Source organism: Enhydra lutris, unplaced genomic scaffold, assembly GCF_002288905.1.
Source record: "Enhydra lutris kenyoni isolate GAN:26980312 unplaced genomic scaffold, ASM228890v2 scaffoldscaffold12, whole genome shotgun sequence".
Taxonomy (NCBI): domain Eukaryota; kingdom Metazoa; phylum Chordata; class Mammalia; order Carnivora; family Mustelidae; genus Enhydra; species Enhydra lutris.
This window is the reverse complement of record NW_019154096.1, coordinates 54,776,689-54,804,424: the sequence shown is the minus strand read 5'-3', so window position 1 is coordinate 54,804,424 and position 27,736 is coordinate 54,776,689. Positions and strand designations below refer to the sequence as shown.

General features: G+C 50.0%; 2 protein-coding genes and 1 long non-coding RNA gene across 4 annotated transcripts in view; 2 read left to right on the top strand and 1 right to left on the bottom strand.

The window, feature by feature from the left end:
* The window catches only part of LOC111145221 (steroid 17-alpha-hydroxylase/17,20 lyase), a 5,889-nt gene extending 2,029 nt beyond the window's left edge, over positions 1–3,860 (top strand). Inside the window, exons 3-8 of the mRNA XM_022499982.1 lie at positions 138–367; positions 1,036–1,122; positions 1,506–1,721; positions 2,053–2,222; positions 2,796–2,899; positions 3,423–3,860. Coding sequence (XP_022355690.1) covers positions 138–367; positions 1,036–1,122; positions 1,506–1,721; positions 2,053–2,222; positions 2,796–2,899; positions 3,423–3,706 — 1,091 coding nt within the window. The 3' untranslated portion in view covers positions 3,707–3,860. The remainder of the gene's footprint in view (positions 1–137; positions 368–1,035; positions 1,123–1,505; positions 1,722–2,052; positions 2,223–2,795; positions 2,900–3,422) is intronic.
* Positions 3,861–11,453: 7,593 nt separating this feature from the next.
* Positions 11,454–27,736, bottom strand: part of LOC111144818 (WW domain binding protein 1 like) — a 61,897-nt gene continuing 45,614 nt past the window's right edge. Inside the window, exons 3-4 of the mRNA XM_022499319.1 lie at positions 16,420–16,581; positions 11,454–15,108 (exon numbers count right to left, since the gene is read on the bottom strand). Coding sequence (XP_022355027.1) covers positions 14,369–15,108; positions 16,420–16,581 — 902 coding nt within the window. The 3' untranslated portion in view covers positions 11,454–14,368. The remainder of the gene's footprint in view (positions 15,109–16,419; positions 16,582–27,736) is intronic.
* Positions 15,116–27,350, top strand: LOC111144819. 2 transcript variants are annotated; one of them, XR_002640434.1, is made up of 4 exons: positions 15,116–15,378; positions 15,578–15,758; positions 22,169–22,508; positions 26,705–27,350. It is a non-coding gene; the product is annotated as an uncharacterized LOC111144819 (long non-coding RNA). The 2 variants fall into 2 exon arrangements; XR_002640433.1 differs by lacking the exon at positions 26,705–27,350 and having other exon boundaries at positions 22,169–23,933.

The window sequence follows — 27,736 nt, the reverse complement described above, 5'->3', positions numbered from 1 at the left end:
GATGGCTCAACCTAGTGCTTTCTTGGCTGCTGCTGCCACCTAGTGGCCATCTGCTCTATGTCCCCAGCTAAGATGGAACTAGGAAGGAGGGACAGTGCTGCTTAACTCCCCACCATCTTGCCCCTCTCTCTTCCCAGTTTGTCAGGAAAACAGTTTACTGTGTGATTTCCTGGCCACCCAGAATGGGCAGTCCATAGACTTGTCCTTGCCTCTCTTCCTGGCGGTGACCAACATAATCTGCTTGATCTGCTTCAACTCCTCCTACAAGGATGGAGATCCCGCTCTGAGGATCATAAAGAATTACAACGACGGCATCTTGGATTCTTTGGGAGTGGATAATATGGTAGACATATTCCCTGGGTTGAAGGTGAGGATGAGGCCAGGCCCCACCTTCAGATTCCAGCAATCCTGTCCCCAGTTCTTCTTCCTGCCTGGCTCCAGAACCCCTTTTTTCCCCAACCACCTCAGTCACAGTGACCTCTGTTCACCTCCTCTCTTTTTAAAACCTTGCCACTTCTCTACAAAAATAGGTCTAGCTTTTAACCATGCATTTGTAATACTCATGATAATGGCTCTCCTTTATTTACCAATTGCCATACGACAACTATTAAGCACTCCACACGCATTAATCATGTCGTTCCCCTTAAAGGTGGGTTTTATTATCCCCAAATGAGAGTACAGGCTGAGAGAAGTTAAGGAACTGGCTCCAGGCTCCAGACTCAAGTCTATCTTCATGCTAACGGCTGGGCACACAGCAGACCCTCTATCAGTAGACCCCCAATCGGTGCCTGATGTTTGATTCAGTGGGGAAGGGGAGGTGGAGATTCTCCCTTTCCTCTTATGTGGAATTGTCCTCATTGTCATTAATAATCCCATTCTGTGTCCCCTTCTTGCCTTCCATTTTGGCTGAAGGTCTGGGTTAGAGTGGAAACTCACCAGAGACCGAAAGCTGGGATCTGCCTCCAGGAGGGATTCTGGTAGCTGGAGAAACAAAACAAAAGACGCATGGATTTGACACTTTTCTCTACTTTCCAGATTTTCCCCAACAAAATCGTGGAAAAAATGAAGAACTGTGTTAAAATGCGAGATGAGTTGCTGAAAGACATCCTTGGAAAATGTAAGGTAAGTGATGGAGCAGCGGCGACCATGAGTTAGGTTGAAGTGTCATGAAAACAGGGCTAGGGCCCATTTTGGACACTTGGAGTATCCTTAGCACCCAGCAGAGAGCCTGGCCCACAGTAGGTGTTCAATAAAAAGCGACTTAACTCATGAATAGGGATGAGGAAGTAAGGAACTGCAGAGGATCTGAGAAGGGACCCACTCACTCACAAAATTTAAAGAGAGCCCTCCCAGCTCCACAAACTCGTAGGTCCTGCCTCATCACACCCCAGTCCCTCACTTCCAGAGGGAAGAGGCCTCTGTGTCTCTAGGCTCCAGATGGAAGTATGGGAAATATTCCAATGGGGTCCCTTCCTTGTCACTGTCCGCTAACCTCACCCAACCAGGAGAACTTCAGCAGCGACTCCATCACCAACCTGCTGGACATACTGATCCAAGCCAAGATGAACTTGGACAATAACAACGCTACCTCAGACCGGGACCCAAAACTGCTTTCAGATGAACACATTCTCACCACCGTAGGGGACATCTTTGGGGCCGGCGTAGAGACCACCACGTCTGTGGTGAAATGGACTGTGGCCTTCTTGCTACACAATCCTCAGGTGGGCTTCTTTTCCCTACTCTTCACCCCAACCACTCTTCACCCCAGCCAGATCCACCTTTGGCCCCAGAAAGAGGGAACAGGAATGCCCTCCGCCCTTCTATGCAAGGTGCCTGGGCTGCCTCCCTCCTCACCCAAGCGGTAGGTGGCTTTGGCCCTAGGGTGGAGCCACCCCGTCTTTTGGAAACAAAGCCTGCACTGCAAAGCCACCGCCAGGAAGAGTCTGAGCAGTTTGGATGAGTCTGGATGTAACAATAGGATTCTTCTAAGCCCTTGCTCCTTCTGGGCTTAAGCACGTTGGTCACGTCCATCCATCCCACTCTGGCCCTCAGTTGCAGAAGAAGATCCAGGAGGAAATTGACCAGAATGTAGGTTTCGGCCGCACACCAACTATGAGCGACCGGAACCAGCTCCTCTTGCTGGAGGCCACCATCCGAGAGGTGCTCCGCATCCGGCCTGTGTCCCCCACGCTCATCCCCCACAAGGCTGTCGTTGATTCCAGGTATGCCTTCCCTCCTAACAGCACAATACTGCTTTCCAGCCTGCCAGGTCCCTCCTCTACCGCCCCACCCCCTCTCTGCTTGCCAGTCGATCTAGACTCAACCATTGACCATCAGTCATTCTACCCATGACCCTACTGATCAGTGTATCTGCCACCCACTGGCTGATCCACAGATCTAACTGACCTCCTGCAGAAACTGCCTGCTGCTCTGGAGACATGTGGTCTGGAATGTAAGACCAGGTGCTCTGTGCTCCTACCCAATTCAACAGCCACAACACACAGGTGCGCGCACACGCACGCACACACACAGGCACCAGCTCAAAATACACACCCACATGCCCTGACTTGAATGTCCATGTACACAAGTATTGATACATAAGAGCCAGTCAGGAATAGGGTTGGAGAAGGGCTGGGTTCATATATGATCTGGCAGAAGCTGGGGAAAAGATGAGGGAGGGGACATGAGGATGTGCAGGGCTTTTTCCCCCAAGGAGGGACTGTGGAGGCACAGCGCTGGGTGGTTTGGGGAGGGCAGTGTTTTAGACTCCCCTTTCCTCTCCCTCTCCGGAGCAGCATTGGCGAGTTTGCCATTGACAAGGGCACAAGCGTCATCATCAATCTGTGGGCACTGCATCACAGTGAGAAGGAGTGGCACCGGCCAGACCAGTTCCTGCCAGGTGAGTCCCTCTTCTGTCCTGTTCCCAAGCCACACAGTCAGCCTCCCCTCTGTGTGCCAGTGCCCCATCCCCATGTTCCCCCTGCAAAGCTTCCTACCGGAAAACTCCTGGCTCCAGCTACATGAACCTGTTGACAGCCCCATTCTACTCTAGATTTACCCAAACTCTTCACAGCCGGGTTTCCCGCGTTCCCCTTCTGCCAACTGCAAATGCCCTCTAAGAAGCCCTCTGGGTGTCTGGCTCCCATGAAGTCAGCTCCTCTCCCCTGGGACAGTGGCATTTTCAGTCGCCAATACTGCCTCCTTTCCATCCTTCCTGAATATTGCATTTCTTCCGTGTGAGTAAGGGCTACCCGAGAACTGGGCTCTATCTCTCCTCAGGCTAGGGTTCCCCCATGTGAGGTTGTCCACCTCCTCAGGCGGGGGCTCCCCGGGCAGGGCCATGTCTCCCCCTTGGTCAGGACAGAGCCATTCCTCTACTTACCCCTGCCCTGACCCTGGCTGACACCTCCCCATGTCCACAGAGCGCTTCTTGGACCCCACAAAGAGTCAGCTCATCTCTCCATCACTAAGTTACTTGCCCTTCGGAGCAGGACCCCGCTCTTGCCTAGGTGAGACCCTGGCCCGCCAGGAGCTCTTCCTCGTCATGTCCTGGTTGCTGCAAAGGTTTGACCTGGAGGTCCCGGATGGCGGGCAGCTGCCTTCCCTGGAGGGCAACCCCAAGATGGTCTTTCTGATCGACCCTTTCAAAGTGAAGATCAAGGTGCGCCAGGCCTGGAGGGAGGCCCAGGCTGAGAGTAGCCCCTAGAAGCTGACTCCCCATTGTGTGGTGCCCACAGGCCCAGAATTAGAGCTGTAACCCTGCCCTCCCCAACCTGTCCTCCCTCCTCCCGGCCCACACTGCCTTCTTATCCAGCCTGCCGTCCCTGGTAGTGATATGCATAAACAAAGACACTTTTCTTCCTGGTCCCTGAGGAGTTCATTCGTTTGTTCATTTGTTCACTCATTCTTCACAACAAATATTTATTGAGCACCTGTTCTGTGCCCCTCACTGTCCCTGGACCCTCGAGCTCCCTGGTTTTGTGAGGCTCACACTCTAGCAAGGACTGACCAGAGACTAAGGGCTTTGAAGTCAGTTTAACTGGGTGTTAGGGATGTGAGGAGAGAAGCACAGAAGTGGAGGGCAGCCACTGCGAGTGATTGGGAAGGGAGAAAGCAACCCATGCTGAGGGAGAAGCAGGTGGAAAGTTCTCAAGGTGGGAGAGGTCAGTGTGGTAAAAGCAGAGCAGATGGAAGGGGAGAGTGGTTCCTGATGACATCAGATTGGAGACGGGGCCAGGCCCCATGGAGCCTTTGTTAGTAGCAGGAAGGGGTTGAGCTCTTTATTCCTAGTATGATAGAAGTCACTGGGCAATGGGGCAGGGGGTGGGAGGGTAAACATGAAAGTGGGAAGGTCTGGTTTGTTTTTGGTTTTTTTGGGCGGGGGAGAGAAAGAGAGAGAAAGGACACACATGGAGGAACAGAGGGAGAACAAGAGAAAAATTCTTGAGACGTCTCCATGCCCAGCACAGAGTTCTACTTGGGGCTCGATCTACAACCCTGAGATCAGGACCTGAGTCCAAACCAAGAGTCAAATGTTCAACCAACCGAGCTACCCAGGCGCCCCTGGTTTGTATTTTTAAGACCACCCTAGTTGCTGAGTGGAGATTGGTGTGAGAGGGATGGGAGCTGGGGCAGAGAGGAGGTGGTTGTGCTGGTCCAGGAGAGCAAGGTGATGGTGGCTCAGCCCCCTTGGCCATTGCAGTGGAGATGGTGAGAAATGGTGGGATTGTCTATATTTTGAAAGTGGAGCAGAAGATCTTGTTGGATCCAAACAGGCATCCCAGCACATACCTGGAAGGTTTGGATTTGTTGAGGGGCGGGGGGTGTAATCCCCAGACTCAGCCCACCACTACATTTCCCTCTGTCTTGGTCTCCAAAGACCAGCAGGTCTCCTTTCCCTCGAGCTGTCCTGGAGTAAACACTGCCAGGAGAGGAATCTGCAGCACCCGGCTCTGCCCTGCTCCCCATGCTACAACCCCAGGATGTCTGTAAATGCCTCACTAGAAAATGGCTCCCAGACTTCTCCAAACCTTGAAACCAGCATCCAGACCTTGGCTACTGGCCAGTTTGCAAGTGAAAGATGTCCCAAGACGCCCCCGGGGAAAAACTGACCCTTGCCCGTTGGCCTAGAGAGAGGCTCCAATGCCAGTTCCCTGGCGCCAGTTGGGCCAGGGTCAGATCCTCAACCCAGTCCTTCTCTTCTGACTGGAAGAGGGCTCTGGAAGGGCCAGCAGGGTAAGGTTGAGACCCTGTCTGGCCATGTTTTCAGAAGAAATCAATGGAGTCCCTGCAAGGAAGAAGGGATAAAGTTTTCAATTACAGCACACCTTCTTCCTTCAAAGAGCTTTGTTAATCCAGTGGTAAGAGACTTCCTTACTGTCCCCCCAGCTCAGCTCTGGCCTTTACTGGACAGTAACCCCATGGTCTTGCTAAAGAGCCCAAGGAAGAGTTTGTGGGCAGCTGTGGCTGACCATCTCCCATCACACGCAGCCTGGTGAAATGCTGACAACGCAGTGGTCTGGTGGGAAAGGGTTTAACTGCAGGCAGCCCTTCCCTCTCCCAGGCTCCTCTGCCCCCATCAGCTAGTCACTGGTCTAGAGCCAGACCAGCCTCAGTTTAAAGCAGAGTGGGGCAGATCGGCTGGAGGAGAGGTGAGTATTCTTTCCAACAATTGAATCAGATCATGGAGGGGCAGGGAAATGAGAGACTAGTCTTTTGTTTTGAAGATGACAAAACTGAGGGCCAGCTGAGACAAGGGCAGCGGAGGTGACTTGCCCTAAGTCACACAGCTCCTGAACATCAGGGCTGGGACAAGGACCCAAGATTTCAAGGATGCATGAAAAGGAGCTAGACATGCTTTGTTAACCATCCCAAGTCCGTGCAGAAAGGGCTCTGCGGTGTCTGGCCCGGGAGAGTACAAAGCTGAAGGTCCTTTCAGAAAATGACCTTCTGAACCCTGACTCCTGCCCAGACTGCCCTCCCCGGGCCTGGAAGGCCTTTTCCCACTGACCTAATTCCTCCTACCTTGAGTCTGAGAGTGTAAGCCATATTGTAGGGCATATCTCACGATCCCCAGACCACCGTGCTTGTCCTCTTGTAGCACTTGGCTTCTGTTCCTTGGTACTGAACCCCAAGGGCACCTGAGCACCTGCTTGGGCTCAAAATGGGTGCAGTGTCCCCCAAAGGCACTGCCCACCCCTATGTCTCCGGAAGTCAAGACTAAATCTTCTCATGTTCCTTATCCTGCCGATCGGTGGCACCTGGCAAGTAGATTAGACACAAAAAAGACTGAATCCAATGCTCTAAATTCCTTGGCTAATTGGTCCAGTGATAAACAGACTATCTCCTTAGGCAGAAGGAAGGCCAGACCTTTGACACAGCTGGAAGGTGTTTGTCAAGACCCCCACAGTCACATTTGGAGCCTCAGAATGCCCTTAGTCAATGATATATGGTAAATAAACACAAAACAACCAGTTCTCTGGGGCTGCTGCTGGGGAACAGCCATGATTTGTAGTGTTTGTCAATTGCCATGATGTAAACAGTCCTCACTTTGAGCAATTTTAGGCCACCAATGCTATGTCCCGGAATATGGCATTGGGAAGAGATGCTCGGTAGCATTATACGCTATTTGCCATTATGTTATATAATAAATACCATGACTATGCGATACCATTACTAATAATACTATTATTTGCACCATACATAGATGTAAATAACCTCAAGGGCACAGATAATAGTAACGTAGTGAAATAATTAGGAAATGATTAGGTTTTGAGTATTTATGACCTTTGTTTTTATTATAACGTATTCAATTGTGGGTTTATATAGTTTAATTTTTTTAATGGTTATTTAATAAACAGCTCATAGAATTCCTGAACATTTAGGAAAGTATTTACTTATCTATTTTAAGTAGGCTCCACGCCCAAAGTGGGGCTTCAACTCATGGCCCGGAGATGAAGAGTCACATGCTCTATCAACTGGGCCAGCAAGGCGCCCCCAAATTCCTGAAAATTTAATAATCAGCTCTTGTAAATCAAAACAGCTGGGCCTCCCAGGAGAAATGGGCTGTCCTTGTCCCTCAGAAGGGCGGCTCCCCAGAGTCCCCATTCTGAAGGGAGGGACTCCCCTGGCTCCCCCTGTGTGGAGTAGGGGTGGAGGAGAGTGAGTGACTGGTCTGGTGCCTTCTGGTGGCCATCAACCCTGGAGAAAATGAGGAACTTTCTCCAGTCACACTCCTGGGTTTCAATACCCACCTCTGGAGGAGAGAGAGTCAGGGAGAACTAGATGGGAGGACCCAGATTCTAGTCCCCAGCCGCCCCCCAACTCCACCCACCTCGGTCCAGGCTCTGGATCTTAGGCCTATGGCTAGCTTCTTGAATCCATTTCCTCATTGGAGGGGGTGGGGAGTAAGCTCTAACTTACCACCTGTACTGCCCATTATTATCTGAGGCTCGGGGGGACGGTGAAAAGCAGAAAGGGCCAGGTAAGCAGGGGAGCTACAGAAGATAAGAGCTCACTGGGGTACATGGGTGGCTCAGTGGATTAAGCCTTTGCCTTTGGCTCAGGTCATGGTCTCAGGGTCCTGGGATAGAGCCCCACATCAGCCTCCCCACTCAATGGGGAAACTGCTTCTCTCTCACACTCTCCCTCTGTGCTCTCTAATAAATAAATATAATCTTAAAAAAAAAAAAAAGATAAGAGGTCAGGCTATGCAGGCAAGTTGTCCACATGCTGTCATTTACAGACCCAGTGAGCACGGGCAACTTACTAGGCCTTTTTAAACCTCAGTTTGCTCAGCTGTACCATGGGTAGCTGAGGTGTGCGTAGAAAGAGTACCACCAACCTCAGAATGTTGCTGGGGGTCAGATGTGGACCTATGCAATGCATTGAGTGCCTCAAATACTGGCTTTACTGCCATTACCTACAGCCAGATCCACAAAATAAGTCCTTTTCTAAGGATAAAGAAGCAGGTGTTGTTCAGACAGATCCATCTGAAGGACAGGACCCCTGGGAACCCCCCTCCCCCACCTTGTAGCCCCTGATGATCCTGCCTGCTGCCCCTCCCTCCTTCCTCAGCTGGGGCATGCTGGCAGCTGGGGCGTGGGTGGAGGGCCCAGAGACAAACTTCTCACAGTTCCAACACAGAGGGAGTTTTGTAACATTTTCCAGTGGGATTGGGTTTTTGTAGACTTCTTGGTAAGAAGACATGCAAAGGAAGGTTATATTGGTGGGGAGTGGGCTTAGGGTAAGGAGAAACTTCAGATCAAACCAAATCCTCTTCTCCCCTCCAAGCCACTGGGAGTTTCTAATTCCTGAGAACTGTACAATGTTTCCTGGGGGACTCACCCTCCCTGAGGAAGTTAGCATTGATGTGCATCCCCTATCCCAGGAATGATGCTATTTCAGCACTGAAGGGCTCTGGCAGGGGTGCCCAGCTCAGTGTGGGGGCCTCTGGAAGCTTCTGACAAAGCAAGGGGGAGCAAACAAGGGGAATAAAGAAGGCCCTGAGGAAACTGGTTCACCTTTCAGTATGCTGCTTGCCTGCTCATTACCTTGCTCTGGTTCTCTCTCCCCTTTGAAAAGAAATCAAAATTTCTTTATGTGGCTTGGGAGCACCGGGTCTTCAGTGTTCAGGGTTCAAATCCTGGCTCTACCACTTATGTGCTGTGTGATCTTGGACAAGTTAGTCAACTTCTCCAAATGCTTCAACCCCTTTAATAAAGCAATCCATACCTCAGATGGCTGTTTTGAGGCTAAAATGAAAAAAACAAAACAAAATGTAGGTAAGATGGTTGTACACAACCCAATAATGTGCAGTCCATAAATAGAACAATCAAGACAAATTAAAATATTTTTATTACCAGCTTACCACTCCGCATCTCCGCTCACTTCCCAGAATGCAATTATCTACAGAGATTAAATTGCTTGCCGCCTTAGACATTGTGGCCTCCCATGCTTTTGTGGGCTTTTCAGCACCTGGCACATAGTAGATACTCAATAATCTGCAAAACAGATTTATCCAGACCTTCCTTAGAATTCCCTTTACACCTTTCTGCACCTGGCAAGCTCAGCTTAGAGAGGCCCCTGCTCCGGACAGGACACCTTATACCCCCAGGTGGCTCTCGTCCACAGCACCCTGGGCACACAGGCTTCATGGTACTGAATGCTACTAAAGTTGTTTTCATGCCTTTCTTCCCCTTGGGACCATTAGCTCTTCTAAAAAGGAGCCTCGTAGAAGGCATATTTGCATTCCCAATGCCTGTACATGGTAGGTGCTTGATAAATAATCAGCCTGAGTGAGGCCAGTCACATGCCTCCAGGCTAGGAACCCACATCCCAAACACCTCCCAGGACCCACTGCCTTTCCAGGTAGGTTCAGACAGATGCAAGTTTCCAGCTGGTTTGGCCAACAGTCAGCCAAACCCACTTTCCCCTCCTTCTTAGTCAAACCCTGTCCCCCCCGTCCCTACACCGGGCTAAAAACGGAGGAAACTGGAGAATAGGGAGCCTCTTGAAATTCTTGTTCATCAAAGCTATCCTGTTTTGTGCTTCAGAGCACTGGTGTCATCTCCACCTGAACTTGGTCACCTGGGGATAGAAAATGAGGAACGTGGTGACCCAGGAACCTGGGGTGCGGTGAGGGGCACAGTGAGGTCTGCTCCACAGACCTAGGCAATCAAGGGAACTGGCAGAGCCTCCAGCATGCAGCTGGCAAGAATCGCACGATTGTTTTTGTGCCGTTCAGACATTAGATTAAGGAAGGCAGGAATGATGTACTCCCCAGTCCTTTCCCGTGGTTTTACTTTATTTATTTATTTATTTATTTATTTGACAGAGAGAATGAGCAGGAAGAGCAGCAGGCAGAGGGAGAAGCAGGCTCCCCACAGAGCATGGAGCCCAATGCAGGGCTTGATCCCAGGACCCTAGGATCATGACCTGGGCCGAAGGCAGACACTTAACCGCCAAGCCATCCAGGCACCTCTCCCCATGATTTTAGAACAGCTCTGTCTCTAGATGCTAATATGGTTCCCCTGGGCTTACTTGGAGGAGCTCAACAGGTTAGAGGGAACTAGGCAGCAACCATCCCACTAGAGTCCCTGAGGGGCCAGAATTTTTCTGGCCCAGGGTCAAAGAGGGGGACGGAGGTCTGTCTGGCTTACACCGGGCTCTTAGGCAACAATGCAGACTGCTGGCTAAAGCCAGGGACTAGGGAAGCCAATGCTGTCAGCATCCCCTGTTGGCCCATTAGGGAGAGGTCCACTGGGGGAGGCACTCGGAGGGTCCCAAGAGGCACACCAGATTGCTTTGCCCGAGAAGTTGTGCTGGGTGGTGGTGTTACCTTTCCTGGGCAGAGGTCGAAGCCTGTTCCTTCCCTTAGAGCAGGGATTTATAGCTGACTCGAAGTTCTAGGAGGACAGTCTTAAGCAGGGGGTAAAAGGAGTTTTAGGAAGGAATGACTGGCTCACAGTGGTAGAGGCTGGCACACCTGTTGCTCTCCCAAGGCCTAAAACACCAGTTCTCAGGTCCCTGCCTGGTACACAAGCCCGCAAACGAGGCCCTGTGATTCCTCAGGATTCCCCACATCTGTACTGTTCACTTCATCTCAATCTACCTCCTCTTGCTGACCATTTCACACTGGTGCTTTGTCTTCCTGCCTGTAACCCAACTTTCAGAGGGCACAGACCTTGTCTTCTCTACTTCTTTTACATTCTCCTCAGCACCCAGCTCAGTGTTGGACACAAAGTGGGAGACTCAGTAACACATGTTTTGTGTATTGAACTCTAGGGCCCATCCAAATTTCTATTATTTTTTTCCCTAAAGATTTTTATTATTTTGGGGGTGCCTGGATGGCTCAGTGGGTTAAGCATCTGCCTTCGGCTCAGGTCATGATCTTGGTGTCCTGGGATCGAGTCCCGTGTCGGGCTCCCTGCTCAGCAGGAAGCCTGCTTCTCCCTCTGCTCCCTGCTTGTCCTCTCTCTCAAAAAAAAAAAAAAAAAAAAAATTAAATTAAAATTAAGTAAAAATAAAAGATCTCACGGAGTGCTTGCATTCTTTCAAATGCTATTTTAGCTTCCAGGTGTCTAACAGAACTTGTTTCTGCTTTTCTTTGCATCTGATTTTTTTAACCTATTTGTGGGATTTTACAAAGTATTCCAAACCTCAGAAATATACCCTTGGCAGAGAGAGGGTTTGGGGAGGGGTCTCCCCAAACCCTCAGGACAAAGTGTGGCATCAACAGGACTGCCCCCCACCTCGCCCTGGGCCCTGTAGGCTCCCCTCAGGCCAAGGGGCTTGTTCTCCCCTGCAAGGTGCCTTCTCGAAGCCTGTGTGGAAAAGGGAGAAGGGAGAAGGGCCTGCAGTCAGGAATCTTGGGGTACAGCCTCCTGAAGCCTGAGGGAAGCGGAGAGAAAAGAACAAGGTGTGCAAGAAAAAAGAACAGTCGCGTTTTGGGGATCGATTTTATTTGGGCTTCTCACAGTGGTTACAGCCACTCTGTCTTCAGAACAATCACAGCACAGGAAATGCGTCACTGAGACTGCCCAGAAAAGTCTGACCAGCGGAATCTTATTGCTTAAAATACACATATTCACAACAACTGACAAATGGTGATGTGCCTCACACAGGAATGTGTTAGCATTTGCAAATCTTCCGACTGTAGCACCAAACCCTCGGCCAGACCAACCCCTTCTTTCTCGTTCACGGGGAAAACCAGATTCAGTCCGATCTCCCCGGCCCCCTATCCAGTCCTCCCGCTCTCTCTTTCCATCTCTCTCCTGGCAGGGGAGTCCCGCTGGCAGGGGCCAGACTGTGTGGCCGCTGGAAACGAGCCAGGCTCCGGCGGCTGCGTTCACTTGTTCTCATGCCTGGAGGGCAGGACACCGCGGTGACCCCCACAGTTAGCGCGCAGACCTGCACCCCACTCCAGCCGGGGAAGGAAACTTGAGAGGGCCAGGATTCATTCATGTGATCAGTTAACTGAAGCAGGATTCATTTTGGTAAAACTTCATCTCCTCTGAGACTTCAGTGAGTTGTTCGGGATTTTTATCTTATTATTATTATTTTTTTTTTTTAAAGGTGGAAGGCAGGGCATCCGAGGGCTGCTGACGCACTCCCACCCACTCTTGCCGCATACCGGCGTGCTTGCGTGCACAGGGCCCCGGCAAAGAGAGGTAAGCCCTGTGGCACGGGCGTCTGCCAAACTGTCCTGGCGATTCTGGGCGGGGCCCACGGCTGGGCCACAGCTAGTCCCAGCTTGTCACTGAAGATCCATCCAATCCAGCTTCGGAAGTCCCACCTTCGCCTTCTGTGCCGAGGGGTTTTGAACACCCCGCTGGGGGCTGATACTGAGGGCCAGGAGGAGCCGAGGGAGGCAGACAGGTTCAGGGCACATTTCCACTTACAGGGGAACAGAACACAGGCCTCCGAGTGTCCACGGAGCAATGTGCAAATTGCAGGGCTGGGTAGAGGAGAGCCTCTACTCCGAGCACAGTTATCTCTGGCAGACATCGGGGTCGGGGTGGGGGGTCGGGGGGGCTGCCATCGACGATGCTGCTGGATACACCCGAGTACACAGTCAGACATTTGTTCAGTAAACAGTAAATGTGTAAAATAAATTACCTTGAGAGGGCCATATCTGCTCCAAGCGTGTGGTTGACGTGAGCACAATGGCTGCCATTCAAAGTATATTCACAGGAGAACAGGGCTGGGGGCTCACACACGAGACACAGACACACACAGGTTATCCAAAAAGTCATTGTACACAGACTTCACTTTGTTCAACATGGATTTTGGTTTTGTGGACTCCAAACGCAGACACTCGTTCACCTCACAGCCTTGGATTTGTCTATTTTTGTACATATATATATATTTTTTCCCTTTCTTACTGTAACATCAACGCCTAATGTGAATATCATCGTTCAAGAGTGGGGGGAAAACCAAACTCTTCGTATGAACAGCACTGGACAGGGAATGTGAGTTTTAGCTCTTTGCTTTCTCCATCAGGTTATTCCTATCAAAGCTCGACTGGTTATCTGAAGCCAAACCACAGTAATAAGGATCCCGCGGTCCTTCCGGACCCCTGCCTTCGCCCTCCTACCTGGGCCACTCAGGCTCTTTATGGAGGCTACAAAAATCAGTCAGCCCACTCAAAAAGGGGGCTGCAGAGGGGTCCGGGAAGGGCATGAAAGCCACAGATAACCAAGCCATTTTTTTCCCAAGTGGTCAGTTTAAAAATAAAAATAAAAACAACACAACAGAAGAACTTATTCAGAATCAAGAGAAAATACTGTGTAAAAGCCAGGCCATGGGGCTGCCCTTTCTTAGGACCCACAGCCCTGCAGACTGTGTATTGGGTGGAGAGAAGACCCTGGTCACCTACAGGCACAGCCCGAAGGGTAGAGATGCGGCAAGCTACACCAGATGCTCCCCCACGGCTTGGGCTCTGCTGTGCGCCCACGGAAGTTCCAAGAGAGCCCCCACCCAAGCCTGCACACAAAACATCTCCTCCCGGCTCAATAGCAGCCAGGCTCTTTGAAGGTCAACTTGGGATAGAGCCACAAACTTCCCTTTTCCAGAACAGAATTCTTGCCGGCCCGCTGGTCAAGTTCTTGTTTTCAGCTTGCTGTTGCTGTTACTGTTGTTGTTGTTTAAGGAAAAACCAAAAAGAAGGTGATAGAATGTTCCACCCTGAACCAGGCTGTGGCCAGCCAGAACCTGCTGGGAAGGGCCCCTCATGGATGTACAGTGGTACATCGAACCTCATGACCAGGAATTTGAGGGAGCAGTAGGCCTCCTATCAACCTTGTGAACTGCCTGTCTGCTCTCATCCTCCCCCAGGACTAGCCTAGTTCTGTCTCAGCAGACCTTGGCAGCAAAGGGTGACAATCCCTGGGCCTCTGCGGGCTTCCTTCTTCACCCAGGGCTGAGCCCTGCCACCTCTCCTGGACTGAGACACAGAGAAGTTCTCTTAAACCAAACACCAGAGCACAAATCCACTCCACCACCAAGAGTCACCTCAGGGCACAGTCTCGGCCTCCTCCGTGGGGGCCTCTGAAACACACATCTCTCTGACCCGGGCAGGTAGTGAGATACGACTCGAAAAGAGAAAAAGGGGACAGGGTCGGGTATGAGGAACGAGTCAGAGAATGAGCCACCCTGTCGGCCCTCCACGACACTGTGCTCCTGTGGGCGGAGAGGCCTCCACTCCCCAAGCGGTACCTGGAGGTGCGGGAAAACGCAGGACCGGTGGGGAGGGGGCGAAGAATGCAGTGGCGGCACCGCTTTCTCTGAAAGTCATTTAATGCTTCTCTCCTGCTGCTCCCCTACCCTGGTTGCTTTGCCAAGTTCTCCGGCACGGGCCGGGCCTGCTCTAGCTGGGGGAGCTGCTGCTCTGCGAGTTCGGGGAGTCCTGCTCATTGATGGTATTCAGCAGCAGGCACGCGGGGGGCCGTGGCAGGTGGGGGTGCCCGGGCTCTCGGGCCTGCTCCTCGGAGGGCTGGCAGAGGCCTTCCTCCTCGTCACCGGGGGGCCGCACGTGGCAGCTGTCGCAGAAGTCCAGGGGCCCATCCAGAGCATCGTCAATGAGTGTGTTGAACTCCTTGAGATCATCGTCGTGGTGGCCTCGGCTGCACACACACACCTCAATGCCCGAGTCACCCGTGAAGCGGCGATGTCTGCCGGGCGTCTTGTCTTTGCTATCGGGGAGGGCGCCACCCTGCTCGGAGCTGTAATCTCTCAGCAGCTCCTCCTTACAGTTGGAATCTTTGTCCAGGAAGGCCCCAGGGTCCAGCTCCCCCAGGCCGGCCACAGAGCCACTGGGCTCCATTCCAGGGGCTTTGGTGGCTGCTGTGCTGGCGGGCACGTCAGAGGGCTCAGGGTCAGCGATGCTCGGAGGTCTGGTGCTGCTTCTGCTGGGCCCAGACAAGGGGCTGCTCTGCGCCCCCTGGGGACCCCTGGTGGGATCGGCGCCTCGGGGGCTGCCGCCAGGGGGGCCACACTGTGTGGGCAGCTGCTGCTGCTGTAGCTGGAAGGCACTGTACGGTGGGGGAGGAGTCGGAGGTCGGTTCACCACTTCCTCATAAGGAGGTAGTAAATAGTTTGGCAAAAACCCTAAAACGGGGAGGCAGGGAGGAGAAATTACTGCACTGGCAATTGTTCGAGAACAGCCTGCAAAGCTCGCACTCAACGTAGGTCTCTTCCCACCCCCAGTACACCCACGGGGGAGCAGGGGCTGGCTCCAGCTCTTGCTCATGGGCAGGGCACAGAGGTGTGGCAATTTTGTGCAGAAAGAGGGACAGACTGGGAGTGACCTAATCTAGCTCCATGAAATCCGAGAGCCCCTGAAGCTGCTTCACAGGCAAGACTTCTGCCCATCTGGAGGTAAGGCAGAGGGTTATGCAAATGGGGGGGTGGCCAGGAGATCATTTCTGCCCAGAGCGTATCGGTTTCCACATGCCCCGGAGTCTCGTGTTTCTTGCTCAAACTGTGTCCTCTGCCTGCGTCCCATAGGCCTCAGGGTTAGGGATCCTAATTTAAGACTCCCTGACCGCCTTTTTCTTGCCCGCCCTCCCCCTTCCAGATGTATGGACCATGAAAAGGCCCTTTTTCTGGGAGGTTGGAAATCTGTGCTGTCCCTCACTTGAGTGTGTATGGAGATGGTCTGGAAAGACAAACCGAACTTCATCCTGACTCAGATTATAAGCCGGTGGGTTACCAGTGAAGGGTGAGGGGCCTGCCAAGGCTTATTATCAGCCTGCCAGGTAAGTTATCTTTTGAATGTGCTGAATGTCTCAGGGCACACATGGTCTGGTTATAATAAGAACTGCTAGCATTTATTGAGCACTTACTATATGCCAGGCACAAGCTAAACACTTAAAACCCTTCTAGATGTGGAATTCCAGACCTGTGAGCACTTTATTCTGTAGAACACGTGGCAGAATGGTTTTAGGACAAGATGGACCTCCCTGGACCCTTTGAGGGTCATGTGTAAGGAACCCTCAGGGAAGTCAGGTGAGTGTCCTTCAGGGAGTCGCTGAAGTTTCTCGGTTCCCGGGACATGCCAGCATGACCCCCCCCACCTCCTGCCCCTTTCATGGGAGCTTTTGCTCAGGGATGTCACAGGGCGCTAAGTAAAATGGGAGAATTTCAAGCCACAGGCATCTAAATCTTGGTTCACTCACATCGTACACCATCTGACCACCTGCCTTAAGGAAGGCATCAGCTAAAGCATCAGACACCCAGTCAGAACCCAGCCAGGGTGGGGCCAGAACAGCCCAGTGGCTTCAGGCTGCCCCGCCCACAGCACCAGCTCCTCTGTGCTACAGGTGAGCGCCCCTTGACTCCCCGACCTGCGCGACTCCACACTACGCTGGGGGAGGGGGCCCGGGGGGCCCACGGTCTGGCGGCTTTGGGTATACGTACTGAAATAAAAGGGCAGCGCTGAGTAATTGTGGGCTTCCCGGTAGGCAATCAGGTTGATTTCATGCTGCCGCTGCTGGGCCTGAAGGCGATGCTTGGCTCGGCGGTGGTGGCACACGCAGCAGCAGCTCAGGATGATGATGATGGTCCACACCAGCCAGAACCCTGGGGGCAGGGAGGCGAGGCAGAGAGGCACACAGGCGCCGTGAGCACCAGCCAGAGCAGCGGCTTTCCCAACACAGCAGTCCCCAGATGGCGCCCACCTGGTCCAAGCTGGCACTGTTAGGCCTCCCTGGGTGAAGCCACATTGGGAACCCGTGTTCAGTTTCTAGAAATGTTCGTGCCCGAGTGAAAGATGGGATGGGAGAGGGCAGGAGGCCCCTCCCCAACGCCACTCAACCTAGGTTTCGGGTTTGGCGAGCATTAAATATGCTCACCTTTTAGGACAACATCTTTGTCCTCTCTTAAGGGATCTCTGAGATAATGATTCTGGCTTTCTGGTTACCCATCTCCCACCCCTCCCCCAAGCCCTGCTCAAGACCTTAAGGCCAGCTCCCAGCCTCGCTTCCTGCTGCTACCCCAGGCTGCTCACCAAAAGCAAAGGGCCCCTCAAAATCCCAGCAGATTAGCAACTGCAAGGGGCCTTATGGGGTCTCCTGATAAAGGAATTCTTAGGGTTCTCTTGATATCACCAAAAAGATCATGGGTTCTTCTCTACCACGTACACTGGTATAACCCAAGAGTCACTCAAGTTACAGGTGGAAAAATTCTAATTGCCTCAGGTCCATCTCTTCCCTAGAGAGTGTAAGTAAATGACTTCCTCCGCTCATGATATAATCTGGTACAATTCCATCTCCTGCAGTTGCAAATAACACTCCCACCTCCCTTTGGGCTGTGATTTCATTAGACTCAGGGCCATTAGCAGGCTGCCCCTCTTTCTTCTTGCTCCAGAGAGGAGTAGGTAAGGGAACAGGGGAGAAGGCCCACAGCCCTCTCTTCTGCAGGCAGATTATTTTTTTCTCATTTCCCACTGTGTTCTTGGATCATACTCAGAGAATCTTGACAGACCCCAATACAAGACGCCCGCTCCAATCTTCAATTGTAAGCAAAAAGTCCTTTAAAATTTTCTTAAATCAATGAGCAATTCTGCTGTTAAAAAAATACATATATATATACATATGGAAGAGACTGGAAGGAAAAACACAAAAAATAGTGACTTATCTTTAAATAGTGGGATTATGAAAAATTTCAGGTTCTGCCTTCAAATTATAAAACTGGAAACAAACTAAATCAAACTTAAAAATGCCTATGACTAGGGGCGCCTGGGTGGCTCAGGTCATGATCTCAGGGTCCTGGGATCGAGCCCCACATCGGGCTCTCTGCTGAGCAGGAAGCCTGCTTCCTGCTCTCCCACTGCCCCTGCTTGTGTTCCCTCTCTCACTGTCTCTGTCAATTAAATAAATAAAATCTGTAGGGGCGCCTGGGTGGCTCAGTGGGTTAAAACCTCTGCCTTCGGCTCAGGTCATGATCCCAGGGTCCTGGTATCGAGCGAGCGGACTCTCTGCTCAGCAGGGAGCCTGCTTCCTCTTCTCTCTCTCTGCCTGCCCCTCTGCCTACTTGTAATCTCTGTCTGTCAAATAAATAAATATTTTTTTAAAAATCTTTAAAAATAATAATAATAATAAATTTCTAGATAGGTTTTGAAATTCCTCTGGGAATGTACTCACATAATGAAACGACATGAATCATTAAAAAATATTCACAGAATACTACTTCTGACATATAAAGATGTCTCTAGTATTAGAATGAAAAAAGCAAATTACAAAACAGTATAAAATATAATCCTACTTTTTTTTTCTTAAAAAAAAAAAGCATACATAAACATCTAGAGGGATGGTTAGGAAGTTAATCATGGGGCTATTCCCGTAAGACAGAACAGTAGAGTTTCTGTACCAGATCCCCTTTTTTTTTTTTTTCCTAATCTGCATTTCTTTTTATTTTATTTTATTTAACAGAGAAAGAGAGAGAAGCAGGCTCCCCGCTGAGCAGGGAGTTCAAGGAGGGACTTGATCCCAGGACTTTGGGATTATGACCTTAGCCGAAGGCAGATGCTTAACCAACTAAGCCACTCAGGCACCCCCATTTCTAATTTTTCTAAGATGAACATATACTTCTTTGAAATAAAAAGAATCCTTTTTTTCTCAATAAAAAATTTATCTGAGGAATAATTTTAAGGTGAGTTGTTACTAAGTGAGAACAGATGGTTGCTCATTTGTTCTCTATTCCTGAATAACTTCAATTTTTTCCCATTACCAATGCTACATGTTTTTTTTTTACTATCTACTTTGTAATTATAAATTTGTGGTTAGAATTCAAGTATTTCCACGTGTCTCTTGTCAGAATCATTTTGTCAATCAAATGTCAAGATCATTTTTTAAAAAAGAAGAAAAAGCCCCGGGACACCTGGCTGGCTCAGTTGGTGGGGCATGTATGTGACTCTTGGGGTTGTGAGTTCAAGCCCCACATTGGGTGTAAAGCTTACTTAAAAAACAAAACCAAACCAAATCCACATTTCCCTCATACAGCCTTATACAGGAATAGTCCTCTGATTTTTTTTTTCTGTTTGTACCAGAATACAATATTCTAAAAGATCGCACTGACATTTAGGGTGTGGGCTCGGGCAATGGCTTTTTCTGTCCCCCAGGGGTGTTCCTGGAGACTCTCCCCACAAAGCCACCTCTACAGAATGAGACGGGATGGCAGTGCAGCCGTCTGGCCCTGGCAGGCTGACAACACCACTGTAGGGCTCCTGACTGCTCTAAGCCCGTTTCAGTGTGCACTGGAACCTTCTGCAGAGGCCTGGCAACAAGAGGACAGGCAGCAGATTTCGTCCCTTTATCCCTTGGCAGACAGAAAAACCCCAGTTCCTGGCTGGTTCAGTCAGTAGAGCCTAGGTGACCCTAGGTCTCAGGGTTATGGGTTTGAGACCCACATAGGGTGTAGAGGTGACTTAAAGATAAAATCTTGGGAAAAAAAAAAAAATAAGATCTGACCAGAGAACATGTATGTTAAGTTGAAGTCAGAAGTCTCCCTTGTGGTTCTTACCAGATTCGCTGTGGACCTTTGCTTAATTTCACCGACATTTCTCTCCTGTGGCTGCTGGCTGACTGAGGACTAGATAAATACTGTCACAGGGGCCCTCCGAAGTGGGGCTGAGGCCAGAAAGGAGCTCTGGGAGCCAAATGGCTCCCTGTTGCTGTCCTGTAGCAGGCAGCACAGAGAAGCACGCTGCGCCCGGCTCCAGATCTATCTGAGAGTCCTGACTAAGTGGTTCTGGGCTCACCACTCTTCCATGGTCCTGCATTTCTCTCACTTGCCCAGCATAATCTCACAATCCTTCGTACCTCTGTCGTGTTCAAATTTGAAAAAGTACATTCTCCCGAGAGATGACTGCATCTGGCTCGACTAGTTTTTACCTCCCAAGTCATTTTTTCAGTAGTTTCTTACCTAAAGGTAAACCAACTTTTAACTTTTATGCTGCAAGATAAGCGATCGAGGGGCAATATTTCTCATTTTATAACATGATTTTCTTCTCTTTTTTTAACGTTTTGTTGTTGTTTTTGTTTGTTTGGGGTTTTTTTTTTGTTTGTTTTTAAGTAAACTCTACCCCCAACATGGGTCTCAAACTCACAACCCTGTGATTGAGAGTGGCACTGCTCTCCCGACAGAGCCAGCCAGGTGGGATTTTCTTTTTAAACACGCACTTTTGGGGCACCTGGGTGGCTCAGTGGGTTAAGCCTCTGCCTTAGACTCAGGTCATGATCCCAGGGTCCTGGGATAGAGCCCCAGATCAGGCTCTCTGCTCAGCGGGGAGCCTGTTCCCCTCCCCCCACTGCCTGCCTCTCTGCCTACTTGTGATCTCTGTCAAATAAATAAATAAAATCTTTAAAAAAAAATAAATAAACACACACTTTTAACGAGAAAAAGCTCAGGTACTAATTCTCATGTTGGCCACATATTTCTGGTTTTCCCCTTCTGGGCATTTGGGTAGGCTTGACCTTCATGGCTCCCTTATGATTGGGCACAGCTTCGGGACTGGTTCTAACTAACGAACAAGGGTTGGAAGTGACTTCTGTCACTTAGAGACCGGGATATCTCTTGTTTATGTAAGACCTTCCTTCCTTTAGTCCTCCTTCTACCGTGACAGTCAGCATTATTCCAGACACAGACTTCGGGATCAGTCTGGCATCAGGATGATGAGGTGGGAACCAAGCTCCCATCCAACCTGCGATGGACATAGAGTGTGAGAAGTAAACATGTTGTTTCTAGCCACTCAGTTGGACTTCTTTGTCACTAAGTTTGACCTATAACCTATCCTGACTAACACGGTGTCTTTATAGGCTTTTCTGGGGGAAAGGATTGAAGCATTCATTAGAGTTTTAAGGGAATTCTTGTTCCAGAAAAAAGGCTGAGATCCACTGAACTGGAAGTATAATAGAAAAAGAGAGGTTTGGTTTTTGTTTTTTTTTTTTTTTTAAGGAAAAATTAGGCAGGGCAGAAAGAGACTGGGGGAAGAAATGAGACAACTGGAATACACACCCTTGGCAAGACTGCCTTAGTCATAGCTAAGAGAACCACTCATGTGTTCACTGAAACTCCACCACCTTACTTTTTAACACAGTATTATGGGTAGAAAAACTCTCCCCACTATGTGCCAGTTGTATGATGTTATATTTATCTAAGTCTCAAACTAAGTTCTAATTTCATTTTTTTTTCTTAAGTTTTCGTTGATTTATTTATTTATATAATCTAACCTCTACACCTAATGTGGGGCTCAAACTCATGACCTTGAGATCAAGGGTCACATGCTCTTCCGACTGAGTCAGCCAGGTGCCCCTAATTTCTTCCTTTTTTTTTTTTTTTTTTTAAGATTTTATTTATTTGTCAGAGAGAGAGGGCACACGAGCAGGGAGAGTGACAGGCAGAGGGAGAAGCAGGCTCCCTGCTGAGCAAGGAGCCTGACCTGGAACTTGATCCTAGCACCCTAAGATCATGACATGAGCCAAAGACAAATGCTTAACCCACTGTGCCACCCAGGAGTCCTGTAATTCCTTCATTTCTAATATGCTACAACAAAAGCTTATTTGTGTGGATCAAAACTGAGGGAAAACTAACTTGGAAAAAGAATGGGTCCAGTGGCAAGACAGAGTGTTAGCACAGGCCAGAAAAGACCCTTAATGAGTTGATCCCACTTGATGGAGTTAATGTGGGAAGGCAGAAAGCATTCTCGTCTGGGTCCCCACAAAATGGACTCTCCTGAAAGCCATTTTAGTCAAAGTAGTGTCCCACCAAGTTTAAAAGGAATAATATCCAGACTAGCCCCCTATGGAGTCCTACAAACTTTTGATCTTTTCCCTAGATCTTACAAACAAGGAACTAAGTTTAAAAAAGAAAAACCTAATGAAAGAGACACACAAAAGCACACCCTCTTCTTCCTCAAACACACACCTACCCAGAGATTACATTTCCCAATGACAACTTTGAACATTGTGACCTCATGGTGGGGAGCATTTGTCATGCTAAGCAAAATAGAAAACATGTTTTGAAAAACAATCACAGCCCACTGTAGGAACTGAGTCATGTGCCCTGAGTTCACTATAAACTTGGGAAAATACCACTCCCCAAATGGGCAGGAAATTCCTCATTAGGAAGCCAAAGCACACTGTGAATTAGCTCTCCTTCTACCCCACAGGATGGCGGGTGACCTCCCTGGCATCTTGCAGCGCTTAGAGGAGCTTCTACCATTGCCACTATGGAAAAGGCCTGAATTCGGGAAAAGAAGCCCACGAAAGGCTTACAAGTTCAACTCAAAGACTGGACAAGCTTCTTAGAAGCACGACTGTAGATTATCAAAGAGAAGAGGCAGTGACCTGGTTCAGATCGCAGCTCACAAAACCACTGCCTAGCTTTGTGACCTTGGTCATTTTGTTTTCACTTCCCTCATCTGTAAAACAGGGAGAATAATGATTTCTACCTTACTAGTCATTGTGAGGTCCAAATGAGTTAATACTCAGAACCACGCCTGGCATATGGTAAGTGTCCTGGATTGTTATTACTACTGTTGTTACAGGTGTGACCACAGATGGGAAGGGTTTTTTTTTTCCATTTCTCTTTAAATTCTCCCCAAAAATACCCCATTAAAAAAGCAAGGATGAGAAACAAGTCCAAGTCTGCTTCTAGGTTCTGTTCCTTGCTAAATTCATTGGAAAACCAGCCCGAGTGCTACTGATCAACCTATCCTTGTCCAGAGAAGCCTGGAATTACAGGAACAGAGGTCCAATCACAGCTTAGAAGAAGGCCCCAGCCTTCCACTTTCCACTCTGCTAAGGGTGGCAAATGCTCTGAGCTTTTGTTATGAGCAACTCAATAATGGACATCTTAGGATAAGCTAAAAAGGAAAAGTTAGCAGGTGAAAAACAAGCAGGGCAGTCTCAAATGAATTTGTTCACAGTCTGTTTCATGCCACCTCAGGGGAATTCTACTGCCCAGAAACACTCCCTTCTCCCCAACTAAGGCCCAAACAAGGGAAAACTGATGCCTGAGCGAAGGTCCCTCAAATTATCTCAGGAGCAGAAATTCCCAGCTCCGAGCTCTCCCTGCACAATGTAGTTGGTGAGTGGAAAGACTCCTAGGATGAGAATCAGGAGATCCAGGTTCAGGTTCTTTGGCCTGAACATGTTGGTGGCCTCTCTCAATTGTGGTTTTCATCTTTGCTCAGCCTGTTCCATGAGGGGCATCCTCAGATGGGAATCAAACACACACAATGGAGACCCTCCACGACCAGGGCCCGTCACCCCCTCAGTCTGACACATAGAGTGCTGGAGGGGGTTGCTTTGGAGTGAGGCGCACTGACCCAATCCGTCAGCTGCACCCAGGTGAACAGTTCCTTCACGCCCCCGGGCCTGACACACGGGGGTGACAGGCATACCTCACGGGTTTGTTCTTGATGTGCACGAAGACCTTTCTTGGTGTCTCAAATGTAACAGAGTTCCAAGCTCATTAGTACCCTCATCTCCCATTCTTTCCCAGACAAGCCCCGTGGCCCCAGGGGAAAGGTCAACATCATGCACACTCTGTTCTTTCCCGTGGGGCCCTGGCCTACCGGGTTCCCTTGCCTGTGAAACCAGTCTACCCTTATTCCCATGTTTAAATCCTATCCACCCTTTAGCGCCCACTTCAAATGCCACCTCTTCCATGCAGCCTGCCTGAACCCTGCCTAGCCAAAGCAAACTGTCCTTTTGAACATTCATAGAAGTTCTGGTGCATATATTTCACTCTCTGCTTTGTCTCACCAGTGGGGCATCTTGTCTTATCTCCTCTCTCTGCTAGGAGACTCCCTGTTGATGGCAAGGATTATGCCTCTCTACAGTTACGAACACAGAAGGGGTCACAGCCTCAAGCAGGAGTTTTTCAGAACCGCAAATTCATAGGTCCACCTCAGACCTACTGAATAAAAAACTGGGAATAGGACCCAGAGATCCGTGTTTTGTTTTTTTTTTTTAAGATTTTATTTATTTATTTGACAGAGAGAGATCACAAGTAGACGGAGAGGCAGGCAGAGAGAGAGAGAGAGAGAGAGAGGGAAGCAGGCTCCCCGCTGAGCAGAGAGCCTGATGCGGGACTTGATCCCAGGACCCTGAGATCATGACCTGAGCCGAAGGCAGCAGCTTAACCCACTGAGCCACCCAGGCGCCCCGAGAGATCCGTGTTTTAATAAGCCCTCCAGGAAATTCAGAGGCTTGCCAAATTTTGAGAACCCCTGGAATAAGGGTTTACTGAATGAATAAATGATTGAATAATGAATTAAAGGACAAGTGCCATAAAAATGTATGGGATAGGGATGCCTGAGTGGCTCAGTGGGTTAAGCCTCTGCCTTTGGCTCGGGTCATGATCTCAGGGTCCTAGGATCAAGCCCCACATCGGGCTCTCTGCTCGGCGGGGAGCCTGCTTCCTCCTCTCTCTCTGCCTGCCTCTCTGCCTACTTGTGATTTCTCTCTCTCTGTCAAATAAATAAATAAAATTTTTTAAAAAATTTTAAAAATTAAAAAAATGTATGGGATAACAGTAATGATGATGACCAGCTCTGATAGCCTCAGTGATAAAGCAGGACCTTTACTTCCCATCTGATGGAGGCCTGGGAATGACTACTGCATTGGTTATGACTAAAAAGACATGGAGAAAGGGAGTCTGGGTAAGTGGTGTGTGTGCATGTGCATGCACGTGTGAGAAAGTCTTCGGTCTACAGAAGACTCAGTGCCATAGAGGTGAGCAGGTTGGTGGAAACGCCTTTTTTGCCTTTATCCCCTGAGGCCATCTCTGTAGGCAACTGTGGTTAAAGAGGTACTCTGACAGAAACTCTGCCAAGGATTTCCTGGAAGAGACTTTTTTTCTTCCACAGGAAAGAAACAAAAAGAATAATGCAAAGCCCATTATTTTCACGTCAGGCAAAGTTTAGAGACAATTTGAGGAAAATGGGTTCAAAGTGACCAAAATTCAGTTCTGATAAGAACTGAAGGGGCTAGGGCGCCTGGGTGGCTCAGTGGGTTAAAGCCTCTGCCTTCTTTTTTTTTTTTTTTTTTTTTTAATTTTATTTATTTATTTGACAGATAGAAATCACAAGTAGGCAGAGAGGCAGGCAGAGAGAGGAGGAAGCAGACTCCCCGTGGAGCAGAGCCTAATGCAGGGCTTGATCCCAGGACCCTGAGATCATGACCTGAGCTGAAGGCAGAGGCTTTAACCCGCTGAGCCACCCAGGTACCCCAAGCCTCTGCCTTCTGCTCAGGTCATGATCCCAGGGTCCTGGGATCGAGCCCCACATCGGGCTCTCTGCTCTGTGGGGAGCCTGCTTCCCCCTCTCTCTCTGCCTGCCTCTCTGCCTACTTGTGATCTCTGTCTGTCAAATAAATAAATAAAATCTTCAAAAAGAGAACTGAAGGGGCTTATCCCAACACTCATCTTCCCGCCTATCCATACATCAGGCAGAGGTCAAGACCCTGAGGAGGAGGAAAACCAAAGAATTACAGAGGGTGGGGTGGAACACTTGCTGGGCATCTCCTGACCAAGTACCCATTTCTGGGCACCAGTGAGGACACTTTTGCTTTGACAATGTCCGTCCCTCCAGAACTTGGAAAGCATGGGCCACCTCACAGAATGGCGAGTCTTTCCTCCTCATCCAGACTCTGTTCTCTGGCCTCCTCCTTTCCCTGAGTGACCACAACCAGAGAGAGAATTAGCCACCCAACAGCTCCTCCTCTGGCTTTCTTTAAGCCCTTGGGTGAAGTGCCTGGTTCCCAGGCCGCCTCCCTGCCATTTGGGTCTCCCAGGCCCCGCTGCCCGGCCCTGCTGCCCCACCCGCCCCTGCCCCGGCGACGGTGACCCAATTCTGGTGGCTACTGAGCCTCTGCCAAAAGCCCAGGAGGCTCTGTCAATCTGAGACGAGGCCATCCGCAACACCATGTTTCTGCAACTGATGCCGCCTGGGCTGGGCCCCAGAAAAACCAACCGCAGCTCTGTGGCTTTCGGGCAGCCCAGCTTCGACTTTTGTTTTAACAAGGGGTGGGAGGGAGAATTGGAGCCCTGCCGTTATCTGCATTTAAAAACATTTAAACACAGTCTGTTCACCTGCTTGGCACTTTGTGTCCTCTAGGAAGTCCCTCCGCCCGACCGCTTCTAAAACAGCAACAATCCTGCGTTGCTTACATTCACGGAGGACTGGTATAGATACCCCAAGCCCTGTCTTCTCCTTGCAAAGGGACTGTACACTTGACTGCCCCTGGATTCCTTGGAAAGGCAGACGAGCCAGTCCTCAGTCCTCGAAAGGGAAGGATAAGGGGGAGGAGGGGTCCTTTTTGGAGGAACCACTCCCACTGGCTACAAGATACATTTACAGTCAGAGGGACAGACTGCCCAGCCGAGAGTCTAATTTCCTTTTCATACCAAACAATAGCCCTTCCAGCTGCCTACTGACCACATCACCAGTGTGCAGGGAGTGGGGAGATCAGAGAGAAAAAGGGGAGAAAGGAAAAGGATGACGGGGCCAGGAAAAACACATTTTGACAAACCAGCCCAGTTTGTTTCCAAATGGAGGGAGTGATGAGGGCTTAGAACTATCTAGGGAAAGAGGCTACCATTTCTCCTCTCTACAGACAGGTGTGAGAACCAGCGTGCTGCTGGTCACCTAGGGACTCTCTGACCTAAGGATTCTCCTGTCCTCCCATTCTTTGTCCAGCATTCTGTAGTGTCTCATCCAAGCTTCGAGAAGATTCAAGTACAAAGCAAGTTAGTGAATTCCTTGAACCTGGCTGGCTCCCTGAAGATTGTGCTGATGTCACCACCCTTGTGCAAGTCTGAAGGTACACGTTCATGGCCTCAACCAAACCAGTGGTGAGATGAGGACTGTTTCCACACAGCAGTTAGCTGAGAGTAACAGGGGGAGATACACCGGAGAAGCAAACCTCCAGACATGTCAGCTTGAGCTCTGGGGAAGAGACAGAGGGGGCTAAACCTCTACAGTCTCCCTCGCTCCAGGAGGGCTCCGTGAGCAGGGACCCAGGGGAAGGTGATCCCTCTGACAGGGACCAGAAACAGAGGCAGCGCCTTGATGCTCTGTAGGGAATTCTGGAAGCCTTAATGTTCTTACAAGAAAATGGCATTACGGCTATCTACAAAGACTAGCCTGGCATTCACAGTGGCTTGGTTGCTATGACCTCTCTTTGCAAAGATGGCAAAGCCTGGGTGTCTGGGCTGGCCCAGGGAAGGACGTGAGTTGTTACTGCTCAGCACACACTGGAGGGGGCATCAGAGGGAAGCCCAGGCAGGAGCTTCTTCAGCAGACAACCACAGCCTCTTCAGAAGGCTCAGACCATATTCTCTAGAGCCCCCCCCTTTTTTTAAAGATTTTATTTATTTATTTGACAGACAGAGATCATAAGTAGGCAGAGAGGCAGGCAGAGAGAGACAGAAGAGGAGGAAGCAGGCTCCCTGCTAAGGAGAGAGCCTGATGTGGGGTTCGATCCCAGGACCCTGGGATCATGACCGGAGCCGAAGGCAGAGGCTTTAACCCACTAAGCCACCCAGGCACCCCCATATTCTTCAGTCTTTAGCCTATGAGCACTCCTTCTCTACAGAGCAGCTGCTTCCAGACCCAGCAACAGATTTGACTCACAACACTGTCCCGGGGAGGAGAAAAGGTGCCCAGCCCACTGCTTCCCAATGAGCAGAGCCAGTAACCGGTAGGTCCCTGGGGTGCCGAGACCCCGGG